Raw genomic sequence first — 15,210 nt, 5'->3', positions numbered from 1 at the left:
GAGTGAATCTGGATCAAGTGTCAAGAGAACCTGAGCTAATTGCTGGTTTCAGCACAAAAACTAGTGAAAGGCTTGGAGTGAACTTGGAGTTTAGAAATTGGGTTTATTAAAACTTGAAATCCAGAGGGAGCAAAGTGATGGGATTGGGACAGGGCTTAATTTGTGCCAGGGGTTGGCAGGTCAGAGCCCTGGCACCTCTGGGCTTGCTGCAACAGTTATGAATGTAAACAAATTGTTTGAGTCCTGGCACCTAATTGCTTGAGTCCCGGCACCTCTTTCATTACAAATGAAGCATTGAGTTCAGGGAAGTATTAGACCATGCTGCCTTTTTCTTCCCGTCATTTTGACTTTAGTTATGTACATCCAGGTGGAGGATGCTCTATGAACAAATTATTTACTATTGTAATTATGTGATTATTTAGTAACTAAGTGTGGGCTGTGAAATCTGGCCCAAAGTTCCCCAAACTTCTGGGGGTTTGGATTCAGGGTATTGGTTTGGTCCATTTATTTAGACTGAAGCCAAGCTGCTCCAGTGTTGGGTGTGTTCAGAACCAGGTATTTGGTTCAGGCCTGTCTCTAATAATGACGCTTACCTAGTGTTAATTATTTATGATTAGCTGTACTACAGTAGCATCTACCAGCCCTAATCATGTACTGAGATTCCCCTGTGCTAGGTGCTGTACAAACACAGAAGAAAAAGATGGCCCCTGGCCTCTGCATAAAAAACCGAGCCACCCCATAGCATAGTTTCATAGTGTGAAGGGGGCATGTCCACACTGATTCTCTGGCAGTTGAAAAGGAACTGGTGGGGATAAAACAAATTATTTTGGATCCAGATTCAAGCATGATCTTTCTTAGCTTCGTCACCCATTGCTAATCCCTCTTGGCAGCCAGACCTGAGAGCACGCGATATTTGCAACAAGCAGTTTCCCCTTAAGCAATAACACTTTCATGATTCCTGTCTTGGAGTCTAATTTGATACCGTCTCCTTGGCAGGCTGTGCTGGGAGCCCTGATAGCAGTGAACCTGAAAAACTCCCTCAAGCAGCTGGCTGATCCCTTCTACCTGTGGAAGAAAAGCAAGCTGGACTGTGTGAGTCCTTCACCGCGAGAGTCCTGGGGGAGAAGGAGCAGAATCTGATGACGTTTTTCAATAGGAGTGAAACTCACCCCTGCGTGGTGGGGCAGCCCAAGACATAGGCACCACCACTTGAGCCCTCTAAGCAGGGCTTAGATAGGACCTAAGTAGTGCCTAGGCCTCATGCTGGCCGCATGCAGAAGGGTGAGTTTCACCCTATAAGCACAATAACGCCTCCGACTCAGTGTTAGTCGGCGTTTAGCTTGATGATCACAAGTAAGGTGCAATGTAGAATTTGTCTGGTCTAGTCGAGCCCTGTCGCACTTAATGCATGTAATGCAGAGATCTGAACTATTACCTGCCCTATTTAAATGCCAATCAACCTTAAGAGCCTGTTTGTCAAGAACAAGCCAAACCGGCCCTACTCAATATCTCCGAGTCATGACTTAAAAACTCAGCCAATAGCCCTCCAGGGGAAGGAGAGGCCATCATCAAAGATAAGGATCCCAGGCACTGGTTGACATATAAACCTAATCTGAGAGCATGGGGGAGACAGAAAGGAATTTGGAAACGTCTGACATTTAAAGATTTTGTTTGAACAGGACTTATGCTGGTGGGTGGTATCTGTGCAAACTGGGCCAGAATAGCCTGCCCAATCCCAAGGAAGCTGCTTTATCAGAGAAACAAGGAATCCAAAAGGACTGACTTGAGCTTTCCTAAAATACTGTTCAAACAGGTGCTGGAGAGATGGGCGATGATTCCAGGCAGGGCCTTTTAAAGCGGTGTGAATAGTTCAATCCATTCCGTGAATGCACCACATCACAACACATTAACAAAGGCTCTGCGCTACCAAGGACTGATCTATATTTCAAAGCAGTCCCAGAATGCCTATGAGTTAGGAGTGTGATTTGGTTTTGCATACTAAGGCCTGGTCTATGCCTAAAGTTAGTTCGACCTAGCCGCATGGCTCAGGTCTGTGATGCAGCTGTAGAATTCTTTCGTCAACCAAGCTACCACCTCCAGAGTGGATTTACTGCAGTGAGGGGAAAAACCCCTTCCATCATGGTAGTAACTGTCTACACTATGGTGCTGCATCTGTGGCACTTGTAGTGTAGACATATTCATAGTTATTCCAGTAAAAGCCCTAGTGTGGATGCAGTTCTATTGGCATAAAGGTGCCTTATACCTGTATGGCTTATTTAAATGCCTGAACTGAAATAAGCTATACCTATATACGCACTTTTTTATACTGGTATAATTACAGCCACACTGTGGCATAGTTAAAACTACAAAACCTTTAAGCATCCCAACCTGTCTTGACTAGTCAAAAAGGTACATTTCTAAACTAAGTGAACTCACCTGACTTGAAACACCACTTCAGTAGCTAGTTTAGACACAGTTTAACTCTTTTAAAATGCTGCCAGCTGGTTTTGTTGGAGCCTAAAGATTTGTCTTGTCTACTAAAAGTATTTGTGTTTAGGTTGGGCTTAGCCAACTTGTTCACTGAACTCCATCTAAACCAGACCACTTTTCCTAGTCAAGACAAACTCAAGTCATATTACCTAACCCGATTTTAAAAACACCTGTTTTCACCTTAGTCCAGACAGACCCAAAGTTTGGATCCCATCTGTGATCTTCCATAAAGTTCAAGAGGCTTGGATCCAATTTTTGAGTTCAGATCCATCTTACTGACATAGGTCCAAGCTGTGCTGTCTTTTGGATCAGATAATAAAGCAGGGCTCTGGTCACCTGTAGTTAAGAAAGATTGCACTACCCTTTTTTGTAACACAGGGCTGTTGATCCCGGTATCCTGGCCAAATTTCAGTTAGGTTAATTGCATTCTGCTGACCTAAATTTTCCCTGGAATTTCAATTGGATACAGTGACCTTCCCCACTTCCTGTCCTAAACTGTTGTCACGACATTGCTATGTGATATCAGATGGCTATCATGAGCTGGCTGCATGGATCACTCTTCAGGTATCACATAGTTTATAAAGGGCTTTTGAGGAAGGGAAGTCACTGATCAAATGAAAGCTTTTGGTTCTGCTTCTCTGGGCTGGTCTACACTGGGGGGGGATCGATCTAAGATATGCAACTTCAGCTACGTGAATAGCGTAGCTGAAGTCGAAGTACCTTAGATCGAATTACTTACCGTCCTCACGGCGCGGGATCGATGTCCGCGGCTCCCCATGTCGACTCCACTACCGCCGTTCGCGTTGGTGGAGTTCCGGAGTCGACAGGAGCGCGTTTGGGGATCGATATATCGCGTCTAGATGAGACGTGATATATCGATCCCCGAGAAATCGATTGCTACCCACCGATACGGCCGGTAGTGAAGACGTACCCTCTCTCTTATACCAGAGTAAATCTGGGATTTGAATTCAGTGGCGTTACCCCCTGGTGTGGATGAAATCAGAATCAGGCCAATTACTCCTGTTGTGGGTGGGATGAGGATTCTAAAATGCTTCTCAAAGGGCATTGCTTCTGCTTCAGTTACATATCTAGGTCTTTTATACCAGCTGTTAAAAAATGTTTTCAAGTATATGTACATCCCTACTAAAAGACTTAGCAGCAGCAGCAGCAGCAGGGGCTTTCAGAAAGGCATGAATACATTAGAAAAGGGCCTAAGCAGCGAAAGTCCTGTCTTGACTAGTCAGCAAGGTAGTGAGTGAGCTAGTCTGGGTACTGAGGGGTATCTGAAGTACTGTACAAATGTACTGACACCTTGCTAAAGCTGAGGAACTTGAGTTTATGGCATTTGTGCCTCAGTGTCCCAAGAACAGACACTGCACATGAAAACTTTACTTGTGCACCAAACAGCAATTTACAACTAGAAAAAGGTCTAAGCTGCAAAATTTAGATTTAGGTTTTTTAATGCCCAAGCCATAGGTATTTTGGTTCTGGTCCATCTGTCCTTGCAAACGTTTCGTCAGAGTGCCCACTGCCTGTGGCAGAGAGAAGTGACCTGCCATTCTCGTCTTTCCACAGTTGGTCTGGGTGGTGAGTTTCCTGTCAGCTTTCTTCTTGAGCCTGCCGTTCGGACTCGCTGTCGGAGTGGGATTTTCTGTGCTGGTAGTGGTTTTCCACACTCAGTTGTAAGTAGCATCTCGGTGCCAAGCTGCAATATGGCCACGCAACTGCAGAACATTTTCCAGTTACAAAACAACCTGGGGGGGTCTTTGTATCAATGGCCTTCGAGCTAGATTTTCAAAGGAGGATCTGACAGGAGGCCCTGGGAGAATGCAGGCTCCAAATCTTTCCATTTCAATGTGCAAACAGGAATGTCAGTTGTTAATTACTACCTGGTTTCTGTTCCTGTGCACAGTAACTCAGGTGCCCACTCCAAAGTGTGTGTATTTACCTGCTGCTATTTACCCTGCCCAGAAAAACACCAGCTCCATGTGTCCTTCCCTAAGGAATCCACTGCTCATAAAGGGTGAAATCCACCCTTTGCAAAGTCTGGCACAAAGCCTATGTGTTACTTACTCCCCTCAGCATACGCCTTAACTGGTGCATAGGACCAGCTGGAGGCCTCTGCACAGGGGTGAATTTCAGCCAAAGAACAGAGCAGTCTTGTGAATTAACCTTGCTCTCACCAGTACCGAACACACTGAGGCACCCAGTCCTGTGTGAGCCTCTAGGTGTTACCATAATATAAATAAACAATAATCCTTGTATGCGTGGCAGCAAGAGAAGCAGCATTTTTCTTCCTCGTCTTAAATTTAATCTATCTGTTGTATTTTTTTTTCCCCTAGTCGTAACGGCTCTGCCTTGGGTCAGGTAACTTCCACCGACATTTACAAGAACCCCAAAACCTATAATAAGGTAAGTGTGGAAGCTAAAATCTCCCAACAAAAAATGCAAGCCCCCCTGTTTCTCATTCCTGCATGACCTGACCAATAAGTGATTCAAAGGGGTGTAGGCTGTGTTACTGTCTCTCCTGATTCAGCTCAGCAGGGTTATTTGCTTGTTATTTTTTTCAGAAGCCATAACAGTAGATCTGTTCCTTCTGGGGGAGGCCTTTGTGATCATTTACTACCTGTTGGTCTCATTTTAAGCAGAAGGCCCCCAGATTTTCCACCCGTCTGCCCCACCTGCAGGGCTGGTTCATTGGTTACATTATTACTCCATGGTAAAGCTGAGGGAGCTGGCAGGTGTGTCTAGAGTTGTGCAAATCACTGATTTTTCAGTTTATTGGCAATGCCCAGAAATAATTGCTTTGGGTCTAGCAAAACGTTTCCTTTTTTTTGGTTTCCTTTTTTATTTTGTCCATTTTTAAACGTTTTTGATTTTTAATAAAAACTTAAAGAAATTTTGAAACAAAAAGTCATTTGGAGTAAAAAAAATTAAAACATCTTGTTTCAAAAATGTCAACATTAAATGTTTTTTATTTTTTTCTGATTTTTTTTTTGTTTTAAGGTTTTGGGGTTGTTGTTTTTTTTTCCCCCAGCCAAAACAATTTGGCGAAACAGACATGAATTTGTGAAATGTTTTGGTGTTGCCGAATGTGGATTTATCACCAAAAGAAGTCTCAGGCAAAAATTTTCGTCCAGCTCTAGTTGTGTTCCCCACAGATAAGCAGTTATTGAAGGTTACCTGAGATTTCTTTGCCAGATCTATTCACCCCACCTGTATTTTCTCTTGTTGCAAAAACTCCAAACCCAACAAGCCCATGCAAAGGCTTGAGTTGCTGTGCATAGTCTGATCTCTGATGTCTGTTGCAGGTCCATGAAATTGATGGGATTAAAATTGTGACCTACTGCTCCCCACTGTACTTTGCCAACTCAGAGATATTCAGGGAGAAGGTTATAGCGAAGGTAAGAAAACTTTAGCCAGCTTCTGTTTGCAGAGATGATGGAAAGCACTAATTGGTTTCAAAAGTATGTGGATCTCAGCCTCTGATCTGACTGCCCAAAGCCAGCACGGCCTGGGAACACCGTGGGGGACTGTGTGTTCAGTTTCTGAGGGCAGAGACCATTTCTCATGTCAGTCACCTTAGCTAGGAAGGGAGCTCAGCTGAGGCCTCTGCTGATAAGGAGCATTGCTGAGTGTGGTCGACAGCAGACCACCTCCCAGCATAGCAACATAGCCTCCATTTTCCAGCTTAGCCATCCAATCATGTCACAAACACGCAGGAGGTTTAATTAATGTTTCCCCTGCATGGGCCTGCTTTATTAAGCCCTTCGGGTTCCATAACATAAGCAATTCATTTGCCTTCTCAGGTACCAGCAGTTCCTTTCCCAATCAGCAGGGTTTCATAAATAATCCCTTCTACGCTTCCAGGTCATAGTCCTTTTCTTCCCTGGTCAGTGGGTCTCTCTACAACTCTCCTCTGATGCACCCTCCTGGCTGCTGTCATGTGACTTTTTGTCACCTGACTCAGACACAGCTAGTGTGCTAGCTGCAATGTAATCCCACTGTTACTATCGCATCTCCTGTACCACATGCTGAGTAATAACATGAGATGATTCCATGCTTGCAAAACTAAACTGGCTCTTTAGTAAAACAACTATTACCAGAGGTGCTGCAATGGCCGCTAGCATTCCAGCCATGTGCACACAGACTGACTTCCCAGTGCCTCCTCCAAACTCTTCCCTCCTTTTGCAACTTGTGCTCCTCCATCCAAGTTTTGTGCATGTTGCTACAAGAGCTTGGGACTTTAGCCGTTCAGGGTATGTCTACACTGCAGCTGGGAGCAAGTCTTCCAGCCCATCTGGACAGACTCACACTAGCAGGACTCAAGCTAGCACGCTAAAAATAGCAGTGTGAACATAGCAGCTGAGGCAAACACTCACCCTGAAATGGGGAGTATGTAAGCTGGGGGAACAATTAGTTCCATTCCAGCCCCTCTAGTCCTGCTGCCTTTATATTTTGTGCTCCTGAGAAGGGAAGTGTTGTTAGACCATGTGCCAGCATGGGCAGTGGTCTGTTTCCCTTTCTGTTTCTCATATATGGGTACAAGGCTCTTGAGCTCACATCACTGACAGATGAGCTACATAAGCAAACCCAACTCACTATCTCTTTTTCTCCGCAGACTGGGGTAGACCCCAGCAAAGTGTACTTAGCCAGGAAAAAATACGTGAAACATCAGGAGAAGAAGGCGGCATCACAAAAAACAACAAAGCTGCAAAAATTGTTCTTTGGGAACAAGAAGGTAACTCACTCTGGGTTTCTTTGATTGCTGTATAGCCCCATGTACATCCATGTGTCCAACCTCCCCGTGGCGCTTCCCCATTCCCTCTCTTACCTACAGCGCATGCTACAGTGACCAGGGGCGGCTCTACAAATTTGGCCGCCCCAAGCAGTCATGCCCGGGAGGCGCCCCCGAGCCGCGGGAGCAGCGGACCTCCCGCGGGCATGACTGCGGAGGGTCCGCTGGTCGCGCGGCTCGGCTGGACCTCCCGCAGCTGCAGGCGGTTCGCTGGTCCGGCGGCTCCAGTTGAGCTGCCGCAGGCATGCCTGCGGGAGGTCCAGCCAAGCCGCGAGACCAGCAAACCGTCCGCATTCATGCCTGCGGGAGGTCCACTGGAGCCGCCGGCCGAGCGTCCCCTCCGCAGTCATGCCTGCGGCAGGTCCGCTGCTCCCGCGGCTCCGGTGGACCTCCCGCAGGCATGACTGCGGCAGGTCCGCCGGCCCAGCCTGCCACCCCCCCGGGAAAGGGCCGCCCCAGGCAGGTGCTTGCCCCACTGGGCTCTGGAGCCGGCCCTGACAGTGACCTACACAAAGGGCCAAACCAAACTCGGGGGCAAAAGTCCCGTTGAGTTCAGTAGGAGCAGGATTCAGCTCAATTTGCCCAGAGAGTCTAGATCGGGAATGACTAGCCCAGAAGCCCATAACTTGTAACTGCAGGGAAAGATCACCCGTTAGTGATCTGGTCTCCTCTTCATGTTGTGGCTAGTGAATCCAAAATGACATCTGTGATGGAAGGGGGCAAATATGGGCACAGTGTATCCAGTCTTGATTATTAAAATGTATGTGAATATTTATATGCAAAGTAGATAAAGCCCTTAGGAATTTTTTGGCAAGTTGTCGAAGTGGCCTCCCGTGTTGGAACACAGCTGGCTGAGGTAATTGGTACCTGGGAAGACAACTTAGAGGATCCAGGAAGCAGAGGCTGTATCAGCCCTGGCTGTGCCTCCACATTGTTCTCCTCCTGACTGGATCCTGAGGGCTTTCTATATCTCACCCCTTGGCTTCTCTTTTCATGGTCGGGGAGGCTGTCAAATGTCCTGTTCCCCGCTGGGTACCTTGAATGCCCAGCCAAGGGTAACGAATGGGCCGAGTGGGGGTGGGGCTTTGTGGCCAGAATGCAGCTTGCAGTTTGAGACGTTGACGATGTTTGACAAACTGGCTGATCCTTTGGGCACAGACAAAAATCAGCTTGTGCCTGCTGTAACTCCACTGAACCGTATAGAGTAATGCCAGCAATGACACTGGCCTGATGGATGTCTTTCTAAAATATATGCTGTAGCTCAAACACAAAATTTGGGCTGGATGCTGGCCTCATGAGGTAGGTCAAGAGCACTGCTAATCGCATCCTGACCTGGTTGCCTTTGTTTGACTGCAGACCTTGTCAGTGCAAGAGCTCCAGAAAGATTTTGAAAGCACCTCTCCGACGGACACCAACAATAATCAAACGACTGCCAACGGCACCAGCATCTCCTACATCACATTCCACCCCCCTGCAAACAATGCCGGGCAGGTCCATACCTCAAGTGAACAGGGCAGCATCTCGAGCCATCGGGGCAGCACTTGCAGTGTTATCCCAGCTGCAAACGTCGACCCGATGATCACAGCACCGCCCTATGTCAGCTTCCACACCATTATCCTGGACATGAGTGGAGTGTGCTTCGTGGATCTGATGGGCACAAAAGCTCTGGGGAAGGTTAGTTCTCTGCCACTAATTCAGCATGTGAATCCTTGGACAAGTCACTTCTTTGCAACTCTATTTGCATGGAAGGGAATGGGGATAAAGATACTTCTTCAAGTGATGGTCCCTATTGTATTCCACTGTGGGTTTACGTGGGTGCACCATGTGCCTGGAGCCAGTGAGAAGGAATACAGTGGAATACAGATAGGGACCACACATCCTGAAGAACCTCCAGTTGCAGGTTAGTAATTTCCTCTTATCTTCCTCACTTGCAGCTTGTGAGGGTGTATGAATTAGCATCTGCAAAGTGGGTTCAGATCCTTGGATTAAAGGCCTTGTATAAGTCCAAAGCATCTCTAAATATTATTATTGTTTCTTATTATCCTCTCTCTCCATCTTCCCGTCCAGCTGTGTTCCAGCTATCAAAAGATTGGGATTAAAGTCTTCCTGGCAAACGTGCATGGTAAGCATCCAAGCATAGCACATTTCTTTGTGCTCTTTCCCCCATTTCTCAGACACAGGCGTAGTGGTGATATATTTCTTATATTGAATCAATGGAAAGGGTGGGAGGAAACCGTAGAGAACCAAAGAAGTTTTCATTTATCTAGTCCTCTCCTGTGACTAACGCAGGATTGGTCCCTACAGTATATTCCCCACTGCTACTATGAAATCTCCTAAGTGATGAGGTTTCCGCCACATGCCACTCCATGCTGATTATTTTAGGAAGCGGGATTTCATAGCTCAGGGCCATTGAGAATAAAGCAAGCTTGTAGCAAGAAGAAAGGGTTTACAGAGCTATTTTATTACACAAAGGCAAAATGAAAAGGGGGATGGTTTTCTTTGGGCTTGAGGCTTTTGGATATGTTTGCCGCTTGAAAACATTTATTTCAGGCCCCGTTGTGTTCTCTTTGGAGCTTAACAGCTGTGGCTAATGGTTATAAACATGCAAGCTTATTGGCCCACAATAGGACAGGATTATACTTGGACTTTCCTGGCTTCATTGTTCTCCATAATAATGTGTAATTGACATGTCAGAGCAAATCAGAACAGATGGGACGGAGAAAGGAGGGGGAATGTAGACTGGAAAAAGTCTGCGCTTGGTGTGTATAAATGTAAACATCTTATCTGGGATTGGCTATAGCTGTAGTACCTCCATAGTTTGAACCTATAAGAATACATATATATGCAGTAAATCTGTCTCTCCTCACCCTTCCTTTCTCTTTTCCAACCACCCTGCCTGCGCTACTGACCTGCTCACCCCAGGACAAAAATTCTGCCAGAATCCTCCCCATCCCAAAATCATGGAAAACTGCCTTCTCCACTGCTGCCCCCCATGAACCACTGAAAACCCTCCCTGAGATGCCAGTGTAATCACCTTCCTCCTGCTCAGCCCAACAAACCATCTCATTTCAGTCACAACCTCAGAAACCAACCATAGCACAGAACGTAGGACAAAATTCTGCCCTCATTTACACACCTGCAAGTGCATCAACAGCAGTGGGCCCTCCGGCTTTAAAAGAGACGCCAGTAATGCACAGGCTTTGTGCAGGCACTCTGCTCTGCTCTGGGGAGAAGTCCCAACCATTTCCTTTCTGATCTGGTAAGCGTCTGCCCACCGGGATTGCTACCGGTTCAGGAACTCTCCATCAGCCCCGTTTACTTTCAAACAGCTCCTCCTTCAGTCTCTTTCTCTCTGCTCATAGCGTCTTTTCCCCTTCTGCAGCCCAGGTGTACCATGACATTAGCACAGGCGGAGTCTTCGAAGAAGGGGGCCTGGACCCAAGTCACATCTTCTTGACCATCCACGATGCTGTTCTGTTTGCGCTGGCAAATGCCAAAGGAGTCTTCCGTCCTCCTGGTTTAGAAGAGGTACGCCTTGGGCTTTCCACCAGGGGGCAGAACCGCAGGGCTGCATTCTGCCCTCAGCTACACACCTGCACTAACATGAGAGGATAAGAGCCTACTACTGTTATTCCATTAGCTCAGCGGTTCTCAAACTTTTGTACTGGTGACCCCTTTCACACTGCGAGCCTCTGAGTGCGACCCCCCGTTTATAAATGAAAAACACTCTTAAATATATTGAACACCCTTATGAATGCTAGAGGCAAAATGGGGTATGGGGTTTGGGGTGGATGCTGACAGCTCGTGACCCCCCCCCCCCATGTAATAACCTCGCGTCCCCCTGAGGGGTCCCGACCCCCAGTTTGAGAACCCTGCATTAGCTCAAGTGGTAGAGGGCCAAGGGTATAGACCAGACACGCAGATAGGGGTCACTGTTGAAGTCAGAAGCATTGCACAGGTGTAACGGGGATAATTTGATTACCAATGGGGAGGCATAGATGCAAACAAGGGCAGCGATCAGCCCATAGAAACTAGAGGCAGAACACGTCCGAGACGACCAATGGGAGGGGCAAGGAAAGTGACGTGCAGCAATGTGGCACGTGCTGTAAATACAGGGGTGACATAGGTTATTTAGTAAGATACCGGCCGGTTATTGCATAGTAACTCGAATGGAAACAATGGCCAGGCTGCCGAGTTTATCTCATGATAACGTGTTAAAACATCCAGACTTGCTACTATGCGTGTGCGCAAACAGCAGCTCAGCCAGGGGAAATACGCTACCGAGAGACGTTCCCCTTTGGAAACCCTGCTTCCCTTTGGGCCCCTTCTCCCAGTGTATTTCTACCGCCACCGGAGGGTTGGGGGGGGAGTGGGTGGGGCAGCATTTCTAAAGAGCAGCAGACGGACTATAGGACTCCATGGCAGCCTGGAAAGAAGAAGAATTATTATGATTACTCTGGGAACTCTTGTTCCCCTCACTGTCAATCACCACCTACTCCCTTACTGATCACCCCCATATTATTTACACTGCAGTAGCTGTTAGAGACCTGGGTGCTGTATACACACATACTGAGAGACAGTCCCTGCCCCAAAGAGCTAGCAACCTAAATAGACAGGCAGACACAGGGTTGGAGGGGAAACAAAGGCACAGAGAGATGAAGCGATATGGGCATGGCAACAGTGGCAGAAGAGAACTCAGGCCTCCTGAATCCCAGTCGAGGGCACTATCCACTAGCTTATGCTGTCTCCTGAAAAGCACAAAAATGGTGTGCTTTTTTAGCTCCCAGCACAAGGGCAAAACCTTCCTAAAACAACGTATGTGACTGAATCGTGGCCCGTGCACTAATGAGGCATTCAGTGGGTACGCACAATATGTGCACCTTACACCCCAAGGGGAGTAGCAGGGAAAGCAACCAATAGGATGGTGAGACTGGAGAGTCTTATGGGGGGGCTGGAGGGGGTTGGGCTGAAGAGTCTTATAGGGTGACTATACGTCCAGTTTTGGCTGGGACAGTTCCTTTTTTAAGCCCTGTCCCAGTCGTTCGTTTTTTTTTTCCCCAAAAGGAGGAATTTGTCCTGTTTGCTCTTGCTGACTTGATCAGTTGGCAAGAGCAAACAGGACAAAGGCCCACTTTTGTCAAAAAAGTGGGGTGTGAAGGAATGTGCGCGGGGGGGGGCAAGGGGCAACGCCAGCCTTCCACTAGGGCTTGGGGCGAGCAGCTTGGGGCGATGTCCCAGGGAACCATGGGGCAGCTGGAATTTTAAGTATAGCATCTGCGGTGCTGATGAGGGCATCAGCAGCACTCACAGACAGACACTGAGCTGTGCAATCATTTTGTTTTGTTCTTCTCCTGCTGAAGGAGAGGCAATCAGACACCACAGTGAACCAACACAGACAGTGTGGTGCACACAGCTTTAAGCGACCGCTTCTGAACACCAGTCTTGCAGTTCACTATTCCCTGAACAAGCGAACTGTGGTCTGACCTCTCCCTTGCCTATGCTGTAACTAGCTGCTCACAGCCATGGGCTGCTCCCAGCCCACTTATTTGCATTGCTACACCTGATAAAACTTCTGCAGCCCCAACCTTGGGCTGATCCTAGGAAAGACCTTATCACTGCCGCACAGCAATTATTTGCTTTTTAAGAGATTTGCTGAAGGTGAAACCGCCTGGCTACCACTGAGTTTTAGGACAAGGAAACAACTGACTCTTTTTTAGTTTTGTTTGTTGAATCTAAATGTTGGGGCGGGTGGGGGGTGTCTTACAGGGTCACTGTTAACTCCCCAGATTCCAGTTATTGTACTTTAAAGAGGTAGTTTCACACTGGAACAAATGTGGTGGTGGTGTTGTTTTTTTTAAAAAGAAGATCCAGAAGGCAATAGGTCTGATTCTCATTTGCATTAATGCCTTTTTATACCACTTTCACAGCCAAAAGGGACCACAAAATGTAATGTAATGTAAATGTAATGCTGGAGTGGTATAGTTCAGCCCTAGTGTAAATGCAAATCAGGACCAATGCACTTGCCCAATCCATTTTCTGTATCCACTTTACTGGTTTTGGGGTCTGATGTTTTGGTCCACGCCCATGTCGAAGAATAATTTGTGCTTCCAAACTATATAGGGCAACTTCATGGGCTGTTCTCGGGTTAGCTACAGTTTTATCCCTTTCAGTCCTGTGCCTGCTAATCATTGATTTTGACTTCTTCCCATGCAGAGACCAAGTCAGACAGAGCTCTCTATCTATGACGAATCTGTGGATGAAAGCAGTGCAGAATTCAAGAACTTGGAGGAGGTGAGTAATAGGACCAGGAATTACTTTGTATTGTGGTAGCACCCAGCTGCCCCAACTAAGACTGATGCCGCATTATGCTGGGAGCTGTACATACACATAATAAGCCCCTGCCCCGTAGAGCTTAGAACCATTATAGATGAGACAGACCAAGGGTGAGGGAGAGGTGTTATGCAGTATGCAGCTGGGAAGCTGAGGCACAGAGTAAGGAAGTTAGTGGCCCAAGGTCACACAGGGAGGTTAGTCTGTGGCAGCAGCAGGAACTGAGCCCGCATCTCTTGACTATAAGACCGTCCTTCCTCTCATGAGAGACTCATTCATCTTTTGCTGCTGTGTCTGCTGCCTTTTATCTGTCATGTGCCTGGAGGCTGGTGGGCTATCAGTCCTCATGCTTAAATGCAGAAGCTTTTGGGGTGGGGTGAGGACCGGAAGAAACCCTCACCCTCCGTGGTATGGTATTACACACTGTGGTGGATGGTTTATGTTTTCCTCTGAAACATCAGGCACTGGGTGTCACAGGATACTGGGTTAGATGGGCTGTTGGTCGATTCCAGTAGAGGAACTCCTGGGTTCATATTAGAGATGGGCCTGTGCTGCAAAGTTCATGTCCTGAAGGCCTCCAAAGTTTGGAGAGTGTGGAGCATGAGGCCTATCACTAGATCTCAGTCCAAGCACTCAGCTGGTACAGGGCCGCCCAGAGGATTCTGGGGGCCTGGGGTCTTCGACGGTAATTCGAAGGCAGGGGGTCCTTCCGCTCCAGGACCCACTGCTGAAGTGCCCCAAAGACCCGCGGCGGGGGGCCCCCCGCCGCTGAATTACTGCCCAAGCGGGACCCGCCGCCGAAGTGCACTGGGTCTTTGGCAGTAATTCGGCGGCGGGGGCCCCCGCAGTGGGTCTTTGGGGCACTCCGGCTGCGGGTCTTGGAGGGGAAGGACCCCCCGCTGCTGAATTACCGCCTAAGACCCGGCTGCACTTCGGCGGCGGGTCCCGCTTCGGTGGTAAGTTGGTGGCGGGGGGTCCTTCCGCCCCGGAGCAGAAGGACCCCCCACCAGCAAAGACCAGGAGCGGAAGAAGCTCCGGGGGCCCTGCGAGAGTTTTCTGAGGCTCCCGGAGCGAGTGAAGGACCCCGCTCCAGGGGCCCCGAAAAACTCTCGTGGGGGCCCCTGCGGGGCCCGGGGCAAATTGCCACACTTGCCCCCCCCCATCCCCCCCGGGCAGCCCTGAGCTGGTATAGATCAGTGTAGCTCCATTGACTTTTATGGGGGCTAAACTGTTTGCATCCGCTGAGGGTCTAGCCCAAGAAAGACAGTCATTGGAAAATTGACCCTTTCAGCCTATTATGGAACAATGCAAAGGAAACCCTAAAAACCAGGCAGCCACAATGCCAATAACCTTCCTGAGCTTTACCCCTCAAAAGGAAATGAAGAAGGTGTAAGGCTGGGTAGAGACGTGGAGATCAAGTGTAGTGGCTGTGTGGCAGGACACCAACATGTGTAAATCGCTGGTACCGTTCTAACCAAACCCATCTTCTTGTCCCTTTAGGAGATGTTTGGAACCATGTTCCGATCGGAGGCCCAGACAGCGCTGTGAGTCCCTGGGGGAATGTTAAAGTGCCGGCAAAGCCTCCGGAACTG

General features: G+C 48.1%; 1 protein-coding gene across 1 annotated transcript in view; it reads left to right on the top strand.

The window, feature by feature from the left end:
- Positions 1 to 15,166, top strand: part of SLC26A9 (solute carrier family 26 member 9) — a 30,084-nt gene extending 14,918 nt beyond the window's left edge. The window contains exons 11-20 of the mRNA XM_045016384.1: positions 997 to 1,092; positions 4,066 to 4,172; positions 4,833 to 4,902; positions 5,802 to 5,894; positions 7,112 to 7,231; positions 8,645 to 8,962; positions 9,356 to 9,410; positions 10,671 to 10,816; positions 13,502 to 13,579; positions 15,119 to 15,166. Of these exons, the coding sequence (XP_044872319.1) occupies positions 997 to 1,092; positions 4,066 to 4,172; positions 4,833 to 4,902; positions 5,802 to 5,894; positions 7,112 to 7,231; positions 8,645 to 8,962; positions 9,356 to 9,410; positions 10,671 to 10,816; positions 13,502 to 13,579; positions 15,119 to 15,166 (1,131 nt within the window). The remainder of the gene's footprint in view (positions 1 to 996; positions 1,093 to 4,065; positions 4,173 to 4,832; positions 4,903 to 5,801; positions 5,895 to 7,111; positions 7,232 to 8,644; positions 8,963 to 9,355; positions 9,411 to 10,670; positions 10,817 to 13,501; positions 13,580 to 15,118) is intronic.
- Positions 15,167 to 15,210: the final 44 nt, after the last annotated feature.

Source organism: Mauremys mutica, chromosome 4, assembly GCF_020497125.1.
Source record: "Mauremys mutica isolate MM-2020 ecotype Southern chromosome 4, ASM2049712v1, whole genome shotgun sequence".
Lineage (NCBI taxonomy): Eukaryota > Metazoa > Chordata > Testudines > Geoemydidae > Mauremys > Mauremys mutica.
Note: the sequence above shows the minus strand (reverse complement) of the source record. Positions and strands in the feature narration are given on the sequence as shown.